The 18,386-nt window shown below is 47.5% G+C and overlaps 3 protein-coding genes across 7 annotated transcripts in view; 2 read left to right on the top strand and 1 right to left on the bottom strand.

The window, feature by feature from the left end:
* The window catches only part of UBE2R2 (ubiquitin conjugating enzyme E2 R2), a 52,766-nt gene extending 50,004 nt beyond the window's left edge, over positions 1-2,762 (top strand). Inside the window, exon 5 of the mRNA XM_042862411.1 lies at positions 357-2,762. Within this exon, the coding sequence (XP_042718345.1) occupies positions 357-576 (220 nt within the window). The 3' untranslated portion in view covers positions 577-2,762. The remainder of the gene's footprint in view (positions 1-356) is intronic.
* Positions 2,763-5,879: 3,117 nt separating this feature from the next.
* UBAP2 (ubiquitin associated protein 2) overlaps positions 5,880-18,386 on the bottom strand; it is an 86,214-nt gene continuing 73,707 nt past the window's right edge. Inside the window, exons 22-29 of one of the 5 annotated variants that reach the window (XM_042862308.1) lie at positions 12,700-12,778; positions 11,737-11,799; positions 11,029-11,243; positions 10,080-10,179; positions 9,889-9,996; positions 8,397-8,464; positions 7,040-7,231; positions 5,881-6,042 (exon numbers count right to left, since the gene is read on the bottom strand). In XM_042862308.1, the coding sequence (XP_042718242.1) occupies positions 5,947-6,042; positions 7,040-7,231; positions 8,397-8,464; positions 9,889-9,996; positions 10,080-10,179; positions 11,029-11,243; positions 11,737-11,799; positions 12,700-12,778 (921 nt within the window). In that variant the 3' untranslated portion in view covers positions 5,881-5,946. Of the gene's footprint in view, positions 6,043-7,039; positions 7,232-8,396; positions 8,465-9,888; positions 9,997-10,079; positions 10,180-11,028; positions 11,244-11,736; positions 11,800-12,699; positions 12,779-18,386 lie in introns of all 5 variants that reach the window. The other 4 variants (XM_042862311.1, XM_042862309.1, XM_042862310.1 and 1 more) reach the window with 4 other exon arrangements.
* LOC122174976 (interferon type B-like) lies at positions 15,490-16,062 on the top strand. The gene has a single exon (XM_042862313.1). The coding sequence runs from the start codon at positions 15,490-15,492 to the stop codon at positions 16,060-16,062; it is 573 nt and encodes a 190-aa protein (XP_042718247.1).

Here is an 18,386-nt window from a genome sequence, read left to right as displayed (position 1 = left end):
GAGCATACTGAGATGGTCTTCAGTGGTGGAGGAGGCTGTGGACAGCATCTTGGAAACCCCCTCAGTAAGTCATCTTAGAAAATGCCACAACAGCTCTCGTGCATCAAGGCAGTCAACATAATGAGACTTGCTCTGAGCTCTGGCAAGCCTCTAGCACAGAGTTTGGTACAATATCTGACTGTACGCTGCTGGAAGGGTGCATGCCACAAACAACCTTGGAGCGCTCCCAGATGCGGGGCTATGAGAGCTCAGTCTGCTGCTGCTGGCAGTGCCTCAGCTGGCTGAGAGCTGCACGTGGGGCTGTGGGAGGTGGAGAACCCTGCACCCGCTCACCGGCCTGCTCTGTCCTCCCCCAGGAAACAGGTGTTGGCTACCAAAGCTGAGGCAGAGAAGGATGGCGTGAAGGTCCCCACTACGCTGGCAGAGTACTGCATCAAAACTAAAGTGCCTTCCAATGACAACAGTTCGGATTTGCTTTATGACGACTTGTATGACGACGACATCGATGATGAAGACGAGGAGGAGGAGGACGCCGACTGTTACGATGACGATGATTCTGGCAACGAGGAGTCGTGACCTGCTCCCTCTGTGCCCCTGTACTGCCCTGCCAACTCAGGCCAGAAGGGAGCAGCGGTAACCTAGCAGCAGTCCAGCAAAAAAGTGTGGGGGGGGGATCAAAAAACTTTTGTCTCCTGCTGTCTCCTGTTGTATGGATCTGTTTGCTCCTTTTTTATGGACCTCTTAGAGACCCTCCACAGAATGTCTGAATTCTTGCATTCTTAACCCTTTCATCACTGTATTACAATTTCTTTTTGAAAAAGAAAATCCCCTTTTCACTTCTCTACGAAACGCTCACAGCGAAAAAGGTTTGCTCGCATTTAGGTTCTTGAATTCAATACAGTCTTGCATTGAGGTGTTTAATGTATTTAAAGCTGGAACAAACACATTGGAAGCTGTGTTTCTTGGGAGCTCAAGTGCTGCATTTACTGGGAAGAAAAAAAATCCACACAAAGCAAATTGCCAAGGTTTAGCTGCTCCATTTACAATAATAGCGTGTGTACATTCGTTTAGCCTTGTGGTGGTGGCTTTTCCTTTATAAGGTGGGGGGCGGAGAGCGTTAAGCTACTGTGTGTTGAGCTTGATGGGATGCTACTGAAAGGTACAGTATTCCTTTTCAGCCTGCTCACGATAAGAAAGAAGTGGCTTGTGGTATGAACCCTAAAATAAACACTTAACACTTCACGTCTGTACAACTGAGCCCTGGATTGCTATTTACTTCTTGTTTCCAGATTGAGTTAGGGTTAAAAAGAAAATCCAGTTTAGCTATGCTGCTTCCAGAAACCTGCAGCCGGTGCTTATCCCCAGACTGTCTTTGGTGAGGGGAGAGGCTGATGGCCACCTGTCCCTGTGCTTGCTTGCAGCCCTGCTTCCTGCAGCCTGAATCCCGTGCTGGCCTTTTCCCGCTTGCTTGTGTAGAGCAATGCTGTGCTGCTGTGGGCTCTGGGGGCAGGCAGAAGGGAAGGCTCCTGCATGTCCCCACGAGCTGTCGGCCCAGCTTGCAGCCCTCTTGGGCAGGGGATCCTACACACTGTCTTCTGCACCCTCCTGTTTGGTCCCTCCACATTGTGACCCCTTTGCCATGTGCTTTTGTTTGGCTGTGGTGTATTGGCCTGACTTGACTTCTAGGGTGGTGGTCAGCTTCCCTCCTGCCTTCACCAGGGCTGGTGAGACCGTCCGCTCCACCCCAGCAGGGCAGACTGCTGAGATCACCAGGCTCATGCACATGGTTGTGCCCTTTGTCTGCTGTGGGGCTCTCGATGGTACGGCACCATCTGCAGCACGGTGGTGGGAGCAAGCCTGGTCCTGGGTCTGCATGCATCCCTGGAGCAGGCTGAGGACAGCAGCTGCAGAGTGGAATGTCTGCAGCGACGTGCATAGGGGCAGCAAAGCTGTTTGCAGAGTGCTGCAGCTGGGGAGGGCTGGAGGTTGGTGGCACCTCACCCCTGCAGTCGGCAGCGTGGCTCCGCTGCCCCAGCTCTGTGTGCCTGCATCCCACCTGCAGCTTCTGTGGGGCTCAGGCCGCCCTGCTGACCTGGTTGGAAATGGGGTACTGCATCTTTCAGGAGCTCCCGTGTACTTTTGACCGTCTTCACTGTATACTCTCCAGTGACTTGTATTTTCAAGCTTGGTGTTGTAAGATGCATTATCATGATTCTTCTGTTGCCCTTTTTTAAAGACAAAAAAAGAAAAAAAAAAAGACAAAAAAAGAAAAAAGGAAAAAAAAAAACAACCAACCAAAACCGACCTATTTTGAGAGCTCCTGTGTTAACCAGAGTAATTTCTCTTCCCACTGTCCCCTGCAGTGTCATTGCTTGTTGACTTGCTGGTTTCCTTTTTTAGAGATACAAACTGAGTATGAGGTTTTTTTTGAAACTATTTAAGAGATTGAGGAGAAATGTTTACCTGAGCTGTATTCTGGTTTTTCTTAACCCCTCTCCCTGTCTCAGCCCAAGTTAGCGTTTACATTTGCAACCACAGCCCTTTCAGATGCAGTTTTCACCCATTCTGAAACCAGCGGGGTACACTTAGGGTTCTTAGTAGTTTTCTTAGCTGAAGTCCCAGATGTTTTCCTTTTTTTTTTCTTCAATATAATTTACCAGAGAGAATTAACTGATGCATTTTTGTGTTGTCTTCCCCTTCAGTAGTTATATTTTGTCTTTTCTGCACATCTGTCTACTAATAAAAAATGTGAAATGAAAATACCCCTGTACAGTCACATCGCTGTTACTTGAGCTTTTCTGTTCGCATGGGTTTAGTTAAAGCTTTGAGCCACCACCACCGCGCTCTGCGTTGGGCGTCTCTATGCAGCGCATACAGCACAGGTAAGGGGTGCAAGAACACCGGGCCTGCTGTGCAGTGTGAGCAGCAGAACAGTGTCCCAAAACCAAAGCGAAGGGAGAGAGCAAGTTGAGTGAGTCTGGGCTCAGAGGGCTGCAGTGGGAAGCAGCAGTGGTGCAGGGCTGCTGCTGGCACTGCACACAGCAGCACAGGACAGGGCTGGAGTGCTAGGCTGCAGCCATGCAGGGGCCCTGGGCTCTTGCAACAGGGCAGAGTTGGAGCTGAATTCCCAGAGGTGCTGGTGGAGGGGCTGTGCCCAACCCATCCAGCAGGAGGTGGGACAGTAAATGCGGCACAAGTCTGGGCACTTGTGGTGCTGGGAGAGCTTTTTTTCCCATCACTGGTGGCCAAGTGCAAGCAGCGGAAAGCTGCGATGTAAGCAGGTTGCTGCCAAAGTGATACCTCCTGCTTATTTCCATGGAGACGGCAACGGATACAGAGCGCACGGTAACACTGTTCGATAGAGCAAGTTCTAAGCTGCAAAACACAACACACAACTTCTCAGCAATACTCATCACCGTGAGCTCTGCATTTTTGCCAGAGATGAACAAGAGCCAGCAAGCTGTGCTGTAAAAATCTGCACCAGCAGAGGTGACCGTTTGTCACTGCTGAATGCACCACCCACTGCCTCGCTGTGCGCACAGCCGCGTTTGGTCTCCATAAACATTCAGCAAACATCATTGAATGTCAGCGGGTGGCAGTGTTTTCTCTTTTAATCTAGACAGGCTGAGCGGTGCGCCCAGGGGAACCTCCTGAGGCTCAACACATCCAAGCGCGAGGCGTCGCACCCGGGTCGTGGCAACCCCCGCTGCCAGTACGAGCCGGGGGCCGTAGGGACAGAGCACGGCCCTGCCGGAAAGGACCTGGGGGTGCCGGTGGATGGCAGCCGGGCGTGAGCCAGCAGTGTGCCCTGCGGCCCAGGCAGCCGGCCGGATCCTGGGCTGCAGCCGAAGCAGCGCGGCCAGCGGGGCGAGGGAGGGGATCCTGCCCCTCTGCTCTGCGCTGTGACACCGCACCTGGAGCGCTGCGTCCACAGCTGGAGTGCTCAGCACAGCAGAGACGGGGGCCTGCTGGAGAGCGTCCAGAGGAGGGCCGCACGAATGGTCAGGATGGAGCAGCTCCCTGTGAGGACGGGCTGAGAGCTGGGGCTGTGCAGCCTGGGGAAGAGGAGGCTGAGCGAGACCTGAGGGCGGCCTGTCTGTGTCTAATGGGGGCTGTAAGAGAGGTGGGGACAGGCCCTTTAGCAGTGTCTGCTGTGACAGGACAAGGAGAAACGGTTTCACACTAAAAGAGGGGAGATTTGGGCTGGATATAATGAAGGTTTTTACACTCAGTGGTGAGGCAATGGAACAGGTTGCCCATGCAAATGGTGGATGCCTGTTCCTGGAGACACTCAAGGTCAGCTGGTGGGGCTCTGAGCTGTGGGTGTCCCTGCTCATTGCAGGGGAGTTGGACCATAAAACGTTAATCTCCCACCTCAAACAATTATGTGATATTTTTCTGCACAGAGGAATAACAAAATAAAAGGTGTTACTTTCAGAGAAGCTGCAGTAAGCAAGGCAACATAGTGACACGGCTGGAAGACCTCAGGGCTGAGCACACCTAAGGCCAGTGCCAGTGCAGCCTCCCTCTATATTTCATCCATCTGAGCAACCACAGCTACCACAGCAGGAAGTGCATAGAGCTCCATGCCTGCTGCCAGGAGCAGTGCCAAGCTCCCTCCGCCTGCAGCACCTCTGCGCCATGGGCACAAGGCCACATTCCCTCCTCCCCCTTCCCGCTGCCGGCACCCAAATGGGGCACAGTGAGGACACAGTGGGCTGCTGTCAGGATGCTGTACCACAGCCCTGCTGCACCAACACAGCCTTCGTTCAGCATCCACCTTGTCCCTCCCTGCTAAGCTTAACCAGGAGGGCTGAGAAAATGCACACAGACAGCAGTGATATGATCATAACTTTAATAGGTGGAAGAAAGACTAAGAAAAAATGAAAACTCCTAAACCATCCACTGCACTGTGCAGGACCACAGCACCAGGAGGTGCCATCCAGGTCTTTGTTTAGAAGAAGTGGGGAAGGACAGTGAAGGTCCATCCAGCAGCTCTGGTGCTCCTGGGCAGGGGGCTCAGGGCAAAAAGAGGAAGGAGACACAGTTCAGACTTATATTTAAGAAACTGCTACATAGTTTCTGCCTCACATGATGCAAAGGACATTGCAGGACACACTGAGCCATCCAAAGTCTCTCGCTCAAGGGAAAAAAAAAAGAAAAAAAAGAAAAAAAAAACCAAAACCAAGGAACAAAAAAAGATATTAAGAAAAAAAAAAAAAAAAAGTCTTCTTTATTATTTATTTTATTTATTTAGAAATTGAAAAAGAAGGTGAGGGCAGAGCTCCTGGCTCAGCGGCACTTTGCTCGCTGTGGTCACTGCAGGAGGGAGGAGGGAGACAAAAGAAAGGGGAGGGCCCACAAAACATCATCATTTCTTTTTTTGTTGTTGTTGTTTGTTTTAAAGTAACAGCTATACGGGGCATGGGAGCAAATATCCAACCAACAGGACATGCCTTGATTCTGTTTGAAGGAGCCAGGACTCCTTACCTGCCCGAATTTAGAACTGCATTAAACAAATGGGCTCTCATCAGCTCCACTAAGAATGGTGCAGTTTTATATTGGACAGAGATAAAAAGCCCACAGAGCTTAAAAAACAAGGAAGGATGCCCTGGTGCAGATGGAAAATGGATAATTAGTTTTCCTACAAAGAATAGAACAGGCTGCAAGATGCAGAAAACCACATTTAGGCTCTATTACATTTACAAATACATACATAAATATATTACATACAACAGCAACTCAAAGAGGAAGCGGGCGAGTCACACAGAGGATGATGGCTGCAGTTCTCCCCGCACAGACATTTGGCTGAGCAGTTACTTCTAATAATTCCAGGAATGGGCTTCGGCTTTTCTTTCTTTCTTTTTTTTTTTTTTCTTTTTTTTTTTTGCTTTTCTTTCTTTCATTTTTCTCCTTTCATTCTCTCCCCCCTCCCCGGTTTCGGATTTAGTTTGTCCAGTATGGAGAAGTGCCGTAGGCGGTTTTGGTAGCCTGAGACTTTTGCTGCATGGTGCCGGGCTGGTTGCGCTGGCTGGATCCTCCCTAGAAGCAGAAAGGAAGTGACACTGAGGCCATGGAGTGCGCCCAGAGAGAGGAAACAGAGCTCTGAGGGGTCTGGAGCACAGGCCTCATGGCGAGTGGCTGAGGGAACTGGGATTGCTCCATTTAGAGAAGTGTCAGGGGAGACCTTATCTCTCTCTTCAACTCCCCGAAAGGAAACCGTGGTGAGGTGGGTGTCGGCCTCTTCTCCCATGTACCAGTGATGTACCAGAGGGGGGGATGGCCTCAGCTTGCACCAGGGAAGTTCAGGTTGGATATTAGGAAACGTTTATTTTCTGACAGTGTGGTAATGCATTGGAGTGGAGGGTGGTGGTGTCACCGTCCCTGGAGTGCTCAAGATCATGAAGATATGGCGCTGACGGCTGATGGGGAAGGGCTGGGGTTGGACTAGATGATCTCCATGGTCCTTTCCAACCTCAGTGATTCTGTGACATCAGCATCAGCCATTTGACCCTAGCACCCACAGGCTGCACCTCTCTGTGCTGTACCTGGCCAGGCACGGGCCCACCAGAACAGCAGGGCTGCATAGGGTCCAGGAGCACTCTCAAGGCTAACGCACCAGCCATGGATTCAGAGAGGCCAGTCATTTCCTCTTCGAAGCAGAATACCTTTTTTTTTTTTTTTCCCCCAGGGAAAATTTATAGTGAGGAAACATTCTGGCTGATGAAACCAAACCAGAAACTGGAACTCTGATGTAATCTGCAAGCAGATGCTTTGCTTTCTCCCTCACTTGCAGTGCAAATGCTCACTCCCACAGAACAGCAGCAGCTCACCCCTCTGCACCCACATCATAACGGCCTCTTCTGAGCAGGACTCACCCCATAGCCCTCACCAGTCTGCTTAACAGCACCAAGCCTGCAGTCTTGCTGGGGCACCTTCCCAATGGGAAGAGCAAAAACCAACTAAGTCAGGATAAAGCAAAGATCCCACACCAAGAGGTGGGTGAGCACAATGTGTACTTTGCGAGGGGCTGGCTCACCTGCCCATCCTGCTGAAGGTGGTGATGCAGCATCTGGGAGTGAGGCTGCTGATGCGCAGGCAAGATATGGAGAAAAGGGGCTGGAGCATAACCCGGGGCAGCACCAGGGTTCAGGGGCCCAGTAGATCCGAGAGCAGAGGGCAGGCTGAAAGGAGGCGGTGTGCCGGCGTGGAATCCCTGCTTGTCAAACGTCTGCACCAACAGGCAAGATGGATATTATCAGAAAGCAGCAGGAGCACACACAGACCAGACAAGAACAAGAGAACACAGATCCCTGTGCCTTTCCTACACCCCATGAGCAGGTTAGGCCAAATGCCCACAAGCACTTCAGTAGATGAGTTTCAACCTCTGTTCTCACTCCTATTTCTGCTCTAATGCCTGTAACTTTAAAAAAATATACTTCATTGATTATTATGTTGCTTTCCCTGACCTCTTTTCATTTAGTGGGACATAGGATTGCAACAGCTGCCTGAAATCAGCTCTTCACAACCTGAGAGGGTCCAGACCACTCAGGGCAGCCTATCAAAAGTACAAGAAATTGCAATAACATTTTCCTTCCTCAGGCCAAAATTCTGCCCCTGATGCTAAGCACATGCCATGGGGCTGGAGTCTGACCTGCAGTGGTGAGGCCCTGGCACCGCTGCCCAGAGCAGCTTTAGATGCCCCATCCCTGGCAGTGCTCAAGGCCAGGTTGGATGGGGCCCTGGGCAGCCTGAGATGGTGGGGGTAACCAGCCCATGGCAGGGGCTGGGTGCTTTTTGAGGTTCCTTCCAAACTAAGCCATTCTGTGATTCTATGATCACAGGTGGACATAGAACATAGTGGTGGACTATGAACATAGGTGAACATAGGTGGACTATGAGCACATGGTGGACCCCACTATCTTGGCAGGAAAACAGCTGACTGCCCCCATTGCATACCACAGCTCCTCCAGGCACCTTCTGTATGCACAGCAAGAGCCCCACAGGTGAGCAGAGTAGTGCTGGTACCCATGCAAGAGGCCCTGAGGCACAGGGGTGGGCACTGCTGATTGATCTCTGGTGAAAAGCAAACATGCTCTTCACTCACCTGTTCTGGGGGCTATTCTTGACTAAAACCAGTGGTGCTACCATGTTCTAGCTGCACAAGGGAACAGAGTGTGAGGTTGCATGGGACGGAACAGGACAGGGAGCTTTGTGTGTCAGAAGATGATGCCACAGATGGGAGATACTCCTCTCCAGCAGCAAGCACAGCCAGCCCAAGGAAAGCCAAAGCCCGCTGCCACCAATCAGCCAGGGACATGCTCCTGGGTGCCAGCATCCTGCTGAGCCACCAGACTGGTTTAAGGCCCCTGGGAGAATGGTCCAGCATTCCTCACCTGAGTCTTGTTATAGACTGAGCCACTGATATCAGGCACACCTGTGTTACTTGAGGTCACAGAAACACCTGGAAAACAAAAAGCCACTGACAGTGAGAAAGCCAAGCAGCAACCAGCCTGAATCCTGTGTGTTTGCTGTGCTGTTGGTGCTGAGGCACCCAAACCTGCAGCCTTTGCCCCACGCACCTTCTGCTCTGCACTCTGAAACCCACAGGAGTGAGAGGAGGGGCACAGCCTCTGCTTCTGCTGTAAAGCAGGAAACCAGCCCACTGGGGGATAGGTCATCCTCTACTACAGCTGGGATTCAAATTCACTCTAGCTGTGCTGAACACTCATTTAGCTCACAAAACATCAGTTCTCCCCTAGGATTAGGGATGCATTTGGCTCTATCACAGCATTCAGAAGCTTTCCAGTAATGCACTCAGCAGTGAGCCTCTGCATCTGCTACAGGCTTGTGCTCCTGTCCTCACACATCAAACTGAAAAGTGAGGTCTATAACTCTCTTCTGCCCCTTCAAAATTAATATAAGTGACTCAGGCTGCCTTCCACACAGATTAGCTGGTGCCACAGAAGCAGAAACACTCTGTCACCAGCAAGTTGACTCAAATTGCCACTCATTTGTGGGCTTACAAAGACAGAATCTGATGGCTTCACTTGAATCAGTATAAAACCAGTAGTTTCTCCAGCCAATGAACCAGAGGCCCTGACCCAGTGGGCTGGAGCTACCTTATGCTGCACCATTCCTAGGAGACAGCTCATTTGCAGGCCACTGAGTAGAGCATCACTGGCTTTTAGTTGAAGGCCTGCATACTAACCAGCTGGTGTTTCAGATGCACACAAATGCTTGGTATTTGCTTAAGCCCAAGGATGAACTCGTTAGTGCCAAGCAGTCTGGTATAAATTTCTCAGGTCTAACCAGCATGTGCAGAACAAAGCTGCATACATTCCTTAGTCTTGGCAGTTACAGAGGAAACATTTCCAGGCACGAAACAATGCTATGAGTTACAGAGCATACGGACAGCAGCTGAAACAACAGCCCGGAGATGTGTGAGCTGCCCCGCTCACTGAACACACAGCTAACTCACGTGCCTACCAACAAACCCAAAATCCAAGTCAGCATTTGGCAGGTGACCATTTCAGCAGCAGCACCAGCTGCCTCGTCTTCAGTGACACAGCACTGCTGTGAGACTGCTTATTCTTCACCAAAGACAACTTTGGCAGGGAAAGCAGCTCACCAATCCTCCCATGTGTAACTGAGGACAAAGCTGCACATCAGACACACAGATCCTTACCTAAAGTTCAGGCATTAGGTTTAGGAGGAATTCTTGGGCCATTAGGAGAAAAAAGCATTTTGTATACGGGAGATGGAGAAACAGCTTGGATCTTGACCCTCTTTAAAGCTGGCCGCTATGTTGACTGCACAGCACTGGCAATACTGGGAGTTTGCCCTGCTAAATCCCACTCAAGAGTAACCTCAAGTCTCGTGTGTTACCTTTCCCAGGTCCAGTGCCAGCAGATTTGTTTTGTGCTTGAGATGACCCACTGTAGCCTCCTTTGCTGTAATCTCCAGCTGCCGTTCCCTGCGTTAAGTCATCATAGCCTGCCAGTGTGTACAAGACAACGTGTTACAGTGTGCAAGCAGCTCTGCAGATGCTCCAGTGAAAAGCACAGTGATGAGCATACCTGCTCCATAGCCATGCTGCCCATAGCCACTTGCTTGCTGGAAAGGAGTCGAGGCGGTGTTCAGGTTGACTCCGTGCTGCTTTGCTGATGCCGGAGGTACCTGAACAAAAGAGGAAAGGAACAAAAGGCGCTGTTAGCTGGGCGCTAACAGCAAACCCCCTCTGCCACCTAGTGGGGAAGGCACCTCCAGCTCATACGGGAAAGGTAATTTGGAACCGGGAACACCACGATCACATGGGAGGTTGTGCTCACACTGCCAGCAGTAGATTGCTGGAGCAGATCCCTGCAAGCCACAAGCTGCTTGCCATACTGCCCCTGGTCCTGCATCATATGGCTTTTCTTCCTATTGCAACGCAATCACATCTCAGAACAGGCTGCACATTCCTTTCATACATGTAATAAAACTAACCACAGACAACAAATGCTTATCCAGAAACCAAAAAGGAGCAACCAAAATGCTCTCCAGAATCAAACAACACACCAACCAGCTCCCACCTGAGGCTGTTTCATGAAACACGGTCCTACAGTGTCCTCAGGTAGACTCACCTACCGTTCTGCCCAGAGCACAAGATCCTCCCAAATAACTTCCTCCCTCCTGAGACTACCAGTGCTGCTCCACAGCTTCCTGGGGTGTCACTTCCTCTGAAAGATGTCCTAGGCATTCTCAGCATGCTTGACTCAGCTTTTGGTCTCAGTTTCTCTACAGACTGAGAATTTTCAGGAACACTAAAAATCCATAAGCTGCAGCTGCCTACTACTTACTGTAACCTGTGCCCATGATTTCAGGCCTTTCAAACTTCCTCTTCTCTTGGAGAAGGGACAGCAATTATTTTCTCAAGCTTGAACAAATCTTCTGGAGATCCCTTGCAGGATGGAGAAGGTTTTGCTCTGAGAGTAAAAGCAGAGAGGCAAAAAAAGGGAGGTTTACAGCCACGGCTGTGACACTTACAAACATGGTCGGCCCATACTGGAACGCACTGGGTACACCTGGAACCCCAGCGTAGTAAGGCAGCCCAGTGTAGCTGTAGCCTGGTGGCAGCGTCGGGTTGAGGAAGGGCTGCTGAGTGGTGTGATGAGTCTGCGTCTGGTTCTGCTGCGGCTGGGCTAGGGTTGTTGCAGGAGCAGGAGAGGCAGAATCCCCACGGCCAAATTTTGTTACATCACCTGCAAAAGAAAGAACTGATCAGAAGAATGATCAGAGCTTTTGCACGAGGAACTTTGGTGTACAAGTAAACAACTGAAAAAGGAAAAAAAAAAAAAACACATCCTATACTTGAAAGGCTGGGGTTTCCATGGGAAGAGCTCTCCTGTCTCTATTCCTGACAGTGCAGGTATGACACCCACTTGTGGCACAGAACTCTGTGTTGTGACTAATTCACCAGTAAAATGTAGACACTAATACCTACCTATTTCACACACACTGAGTAGATTCATCACCATCAGACTGTTGCAACAAAATATGCTAAAAGCAGAAATATGGTAGAAAGCCAAAGTGCAAATGGTTGTTGGGTTAAAGTGTGACTCTCCTAGAGGTTAAACTGATTAGCCAAGCTTCGTGTGCTCAGAGCAAGTTAGGATTTACATGCAGTGATGGGCATATTTTTGTCAACATCTGTTTATTTGTGAAGCATGACTAGTTAGATATCTGGTTCCTCACACCACCAAAGTTCTGGAGACAGTAGCTGAAGGCCAGGAAAACAAGGCTTGCATCGTGGACCACCTTATTGAAGAAGTAGGAAGGGAAATTTGGTTATTAACCCAAAATCAACCTCCCAAGAGAAGTGATTATGATGCAGAAAATTTCAAAAAAATATTTCTATTTTCCGACAGCACTCAGAACAGCCTGTTTATGTGTTTGGTTTTGTGACACATCTCCCTCACACCTGTCTCCTCCTGACCAGTATTCCCTTTCACTGGCTGCCAAGAAGCAGGACAAGATTGAATGCCCACATCATAGAAATTATAATTCAGATGGCTACAGCTCTAAGCTGTAATCAGATGGCAGCAGAAGAAAACCACTTGCTAAACGTGCTGCAATGTAATCTCTGCACACTGATAAATGAAGAAAAAAAAAAAAAAAAATTGAGGAAGGGATTCTCAGACCACTTTTGAGAATGAAGCCCATTAGACTAGGAAGAGGGCAGGGGAACAACTGCAATAGACAGCTCCTGGTGGGATTACTGAAATTATAAAGTAGCAGTAACTGGGAATAGGGAGCTGCTGGGAGGGTTCTGAAAGGGTCTATTCCCCTGCCAAAAGAGGAAAACAAGACAGCAGAATTTCAAGAAAACATATTAAACTATCAGGTATTTTCCAAGCACTTGTATGTGCACGGGAAGGGCACTAGATGACATTGCCATTTACATTTTTAACAATTTTGCACTTGCCCCCAAATACTATCCAACTTTCTCCCAGAAGAGGCCCTGTATGAATTACCAATCAGATCTATGCAGAAAAATCCACATCAAAATTGTGAGAAGCTTGCTTTTATTTGCCTACTTTGCTTGGGTGAGTGTAATTGCCTACAGAAGGGAAGAACAATTGCTCTTTCAGCAACAGCTGGATGACCTGAATTCAAAAACCAGCACATCGCACTTATCTGTCTTTTAACAGCACTCACCTGAGTATGGGTTGTTAGCAAGGCTCCCATCTCTGCCTGTCAAGGTTGCAGGAGCAGGGAATGTAATTCCATAGTAATCCTTAAAAAGATGCAATACCATTTATAATAGTTGAAACCATAAAAGACCTGAATCGTTCTTACAAATCCTGTCTTCCAAACATAACAATTTAAAAGCAATGAGAAGCTAGAAGGTCAGCTTCTGCTCAAATTTACAACAGTTAGAGATTTACCAGGATCCTTGATTTCAAACTAAACCTACTTAATGGACACTTAGTATCACCTACAAACAATCACTTAATGGTAATTTTACAAGGCTGGATAAAGCTTCTGCCTTTAACCTGCTAAAGCATCCAGGAGGAAGGAAGTTTAGGGCCTGAGACACAAGAAGAGTTGTTATTTTTATTTTCCCTTAAACACAGACTGAGTCTAAGAGGTGGCTGCTGACCACCTCTTCCAAGTGCACAGAGTTGATTACAGGTTCTCAACACCTCCTGCCAGCAGAAAAGCCCTAGAGGTTCTGCCTGTAAAGGTACAAAGGAGCAACATTTCTCACTGAGTATTCACCTCTGCTCAAAGGCAACAACCAAAAGCTCTTCTCTCCCAACCTGCAGCTCAGAGCTGACACCTTTCAGCAGGACTGAGTCTGGAAGAGCAACAGGCCATGCAGGGTGCAAAGACTTGAGGTCAGGCCAGAACCATAATTGCAATGTAGATGCAGCCTAACAGTCTTGAACCATGTCCTATTCTCTAAAAGAAAAAACATCACCTAGATAAAGAGTACAGATGTATAAGAAAACTGCAGCAAACAGAGCTGACTGAAAAAAAGTATTTAAACTAGATGTTACAGGAGACTTTGGAGTAGAGGTTTCCAAAGTGGAGTGCCCAAGACAATCCCCTGCTGTGTACATGCTTTCAGTATCTAAAGGGGGGCTGCAGAAAGAAGGGAACAGACTCTTTCGCAGTGTCTACTGTGACAGGACAAGGGAAAACTAAAAGAGAGGAGATTTAGACTGGATATAAAAAAAAAAATTAAGATAAGGGCAGTGAAGCACTGGAGCAGTGAAGCACTGTCCAAAGATGTGGGGGAGGACCCACCCCTAGAGACAGTCAAGGTCAGGCTGGACCAGCTCTGAGTACCCGATCCAGCTATAGGTGTCCCTGCTCACTGCAGGGGAGTTGGATCAGACCTTTACAAGTTACTTCCAACTCAACCGTTCTTCAGTTCATAGACTGAAGCTCATAGACTCTATGATGAGACATTCATTGGCCAAAATTAAAATTAATAACATTTAAGGGGATGGGTGCTCAGACTTTTTTTTACTGATTTTCAACCAAAAGGGTCCATGATGAAAAATGCTGAAATACAGAGACCATTCTTCTAGGTCTCATACAGAAAGTTAGGACAGCGTTCAGCCTGGCAGGCCTGCACTCCAAAATGACAAGGGCACGCTAAAAACAAAGCAGCATTTTGTTTTCAGTTTGGGTGAAGAGTTTCCCTTTCCTGATCTGGGTGAGCTGTGGGGTAGCACACTGTGTAGTGGTTTTCCCTCTAAGTGGATCACTTGTTCCTTGCCATTTCTGATGCACACTGAGCTAATGTTTTAACCACTCTTGCAACCATTCCCACACGCTCTCCAACACTGGAAAAGCATCTTTTTTCACAGGTATCTCAGCAAATTCCCTGACAACTCAAATGCTTTCTCAGATTCAACTTTACCTTCCACACTGCTACACTTGTGTGTCACTGCCCCATTTCTTACACACAGTTCTCCACCACTGAACATGAAATAACTCTGCAAAGATTTATTATTGCAAGGTAATTTATTATTACCTTCTGTAACTTGAAACCATCTCTTATTTCATCATCCTCTCCATTCCAAATAATTCCCATCTTATCAACTCCAGCATCACTTAAATCATTACATATATAACATAATATATATATTATATTATTACTATATAATCCAATAACACAATGTTATCGTACTAAACATGCACATGAAGAAGTTGAGTTGAATTTCTTAAAAAAAGCATGACCCCACAAAAAGGGAATTCCCATTGGTTGGATCAGCACCACTCACTGCTGGAAATATCCCACATGTGGTGACGTCTGCACGTGGACCTCTGCCAACTTTCACTATGCAAACAGACTGGCACCTTGAACATCAGTATTCCTGCTAAGGAACATGTTTGCTATATACCGAGTAGCAGGAATTTCCCCAGTAAATGCAAAACATAACAGAAAAAGTAACAAGCAAGATGAACACAGGAGTGATTGACAACAAAACCTTCCCAACAATCAGAGATACATATTTCCATAATAAAACAGAAATAACTTGGTGCAGTGGAAAAGACATTAGATTTTAGTAGGCAGGGAAGCGTAGAAATAAAACTTAGAATTCTAAGTCCATGAAAGCAACAAAAGAAAAACTCCAAAGCACACAAAGTGCAGTTGCCTCAAAAGCACCTGCCCCAGTGCTTTCACATCCCGCACTTAAGCACAACAGCCTGGCTGCAAGCCAGCCCACAAGCAGGCACACTAACAGCAGAGTAGACTGCCTCTGCCCTCCAGTACACCACGTGGTCTCACCTCGCCAGACTCAATAGAAGCCTGAAGGAAAAAAGCAAATAGAAAGCAAAACTAAAAACGGAAACAAGGGAATTCTCTCTAGATAATGATGAAAAGAAACATGCAACTTCTCATAAAGCTGGCCTCACAGCAACACCCCAAACATCATCATGAAGATTCACCAGGCTGCTGCCCAGCCCAAGACAAGTCCCACCAAGGCTATGCCTGCAAATCTTCAGTCCCCAGGGATGCGCAGTATCCTACTGCTCCTGCTCCTTCTGCCAGCTCTCACCACTGCCTTCTCGTGCAACCATCTTCGCCACCAGGATGCCAATTTCTCTTGGAAGAGCCTCCAGCTCCTTCAGAATGCGGCTCCACCTCCACCACAGCCTTGCCCACAACAAGATGTGACTTATCCATTTCCAGAAACCCTTCTGGAAAGCAAGGACAAGAAGCAAGCCGCCATCACCACCCTCCACATCCTACAACACCTCTTCAACATACTTAGCAGCCCACGCACTCCAACACACTGGATTGACCACGCACGCCACAGCCTCCTGAACCAGATCCAGCATTACATCCATCACCTTGAGCAATGCTTCGTAGACAAAGGCATGCGCTCCCAGAAGCGAGGACCTCGCAACTCTCACCTCATCATCAACAAATACTTCAGATCCATTCACAACTTTCTCCAGCTCAACAACTACAGTGCTTGCACCTGGGACCATGTTCGCCTCCATGCTCGTGCCTGCTTCCAACATGTGGACACCCTCATACGACAGATGAAAAGTTGAGATCCTCTCACAGCCTTGTCCAAACATCTCAACACCCAGTTACTGTTCTCAGACAACCGCAATGGCCACCCAGCGAGAGGAATGAGACGCAGCAAGGGCTTGGGCAGCCCAGCACCATCCGCTCAGCCTTCCTCCACCCAAAGATCACAGCAACAGGGAGACAGGCATGACTGAGCCCAACCCACCGGCACCACGTCAAGGCCTGTGTCTGGCTATGGCACAGCCCATCCTGCCAAACGCCTGGCCCACACCACAGCCTGAACTTGTTTGGAATGGAAGAAGGAAGTCTTTGTGATGTTGAACACCTGGGAGACAGTGGGGATAGGATCACCATTTATTTCTCAGGCAGTCCTGCAGACAACCTCCCCTGATGGAGGGGGAAGGTCTCAGTGGACGTCATTGGACTTGCACATGCTGATGACTTGCTATTTATAACAGCACTTTATTTATTTGCCTATTTCTCCCTCATTCTTTTTTTATTATTATTTATTTATATTTATTAATTGGTTCCTTTATTTATTCACCTTTTTTCTGGAAATAAAGACCTGATATTTAAAAAAAAAGTGTCATTCTGTACACATGCATAGACAAAGGCAGGCTTCCTGCCCACAGGCAGAGCTTAGCTTCCCAACAGATCTTGGCTACTGACCATTATCATGGACCACAGGGCTGCAGGAGAGCAGCACATCACCCTATCCACAGACCCCATGCACTTCTCACATGGCAACAAAACCCCAGTGGTGCATGCCCAACACAACAACATACATTCATTTAGGTTAGAAAAAACCTCTACAAGATCATATACTACCCAACAACCACCAAGTCTACCATTAAACCATAGACATCCAACATTTTGTCTTACCTGGCCCACACTGAGTGAAGACAAATTGCCTCAAGCCAGGTATAACTTAAATAATATACACTGTATATAAGCAACAAAACTTACTTAAAAATAATTTTTACTAAAATGAAAAAAATGTGCAACAAAACTAGTGGGATATCTGACTTTCTTTTTCTGAAACTAATGCACTAGTCCCATTCAATGGAAGTGACTCCAATACTTACTGAGTTCTCAAAATGCTTGTTATATTTTTAATGAAATTTTATTCATCTTATATTTAATCCTTAAAAACAGTTCACAACTGCACATACTGCAAAAAGCAATGACATGAATATACTGCGACTGTGAAATGAGGGATAATTCTATCAGGTAAGACAGGTTTTATAAAGCTTAATACAGAGACACGACGAAACTCTGGAGCAGAATGTCTGATCGCAACTCCATACATTTCAATTTTAAATTACCAGATAATGTATTTATGAAAACTGAAAATGCAGATACAACTACACAGAAAAAATGAAGGCTTTGTTTTTGTTTTGTTTCTTTTTCTACTTACTTTGTTTCTGTTGCAATCTTGCAACCTATTCTCAAATATCAGGACAAAAAGAAAGGCAGTGTATTGTTCACTACTCACTGGATTATCTTTAGTGAAAATATTGGAATGCAATAAATTTTTTATCATAATCTGAGTGACACAGCACTGTGCCCTTTCTATATTCTGGATGCAGCTGAAGCATTGATAACAGCACACAAAAATTCAAATCTTCCCAAGACTGAGCTCAGGGCTGGGCTGGGCCTCCTGGACGGAAAGAGCCACTGCCATGATGGTGTGGGGCAGGGGGGTGGCTGCAGGGCAGACTGGGATCCCATTCTTCCCAACCTTTCCTGCAAAGTTTTTAACACTATTCAACCTAAAACATCGACCGGAATATTCCGAGACCACATCCTCCTGCTCTGTCACTTACTCCATGGGAGAAGACACTGATCACAACATCACTAACGTCTCTATTCAGATACAAGTAGAAAGTGACAAGGCCGTGCCAGAAGCTTTAATCCTACAGCCTAAATAAGCCCAGTAGAATCAAACAATCTTTTAAAGACATTTTTGATAGACAAATCAAAGCCAGGTAAACATACAAACTTGTGCGTGTACCCAAACTTAGATGCACTTCCTGAACTAAAGAGAAAAAAACTGATGTCATAACTCAAGCTGAACACTCAACAACAAAGAGCACAGCAAGACAATCACTACCACAGTCTGAAAGTTCACATTATTTAGAATAAAAGAAAGAAAAAACAAGAGCCTTCACTGAAAGTTAAGTATATACTTGGCTAATAAGGAGCAAAAAACTGACTACTTCAAAGAATCATCACAAAAATAAGCTGAGGCAGACGTGCCTGCCGAATCCAAAGAATACGTTAGCACCAAACGCTGAGTGCACGGTGGGGCACAGGAAAAGGTCACCCACAGAAACTGAGGACG

The sequence above is a fragment of the Lagopus leucura genome, unplaced genomic scaffold (genome assembly GCF_019238085.1).
Source record: "Lagopus leucura isolate 7727_CA_CO unplaced genomic scaffold, USGS_WTPT01 Super-Scaffold_650, whole genome shotgun sequence".
In the NCBI taxonomy this organism is placed as follows: domain Eukaryota; kingdom Metazoa; phylum Chordata; class Aves; order Galliformes; family Phasianidae; genus Lagopus; species Lagopus leucura.
The sequence above is the reverse complement of the archived record's forward strand: the minus strand, read 5'-3'. Positions and strand labels throughout refer to the sequence as shown.

Coding starts and splice junctions, on each gene's coding strand:
- LOC122174976 (XM_042862313.1), top strand. CDS start 15,490: ATGCCTGCAAATCTTCAGTCCCCAGGGATGCGCAGTATCCTACTGCTC.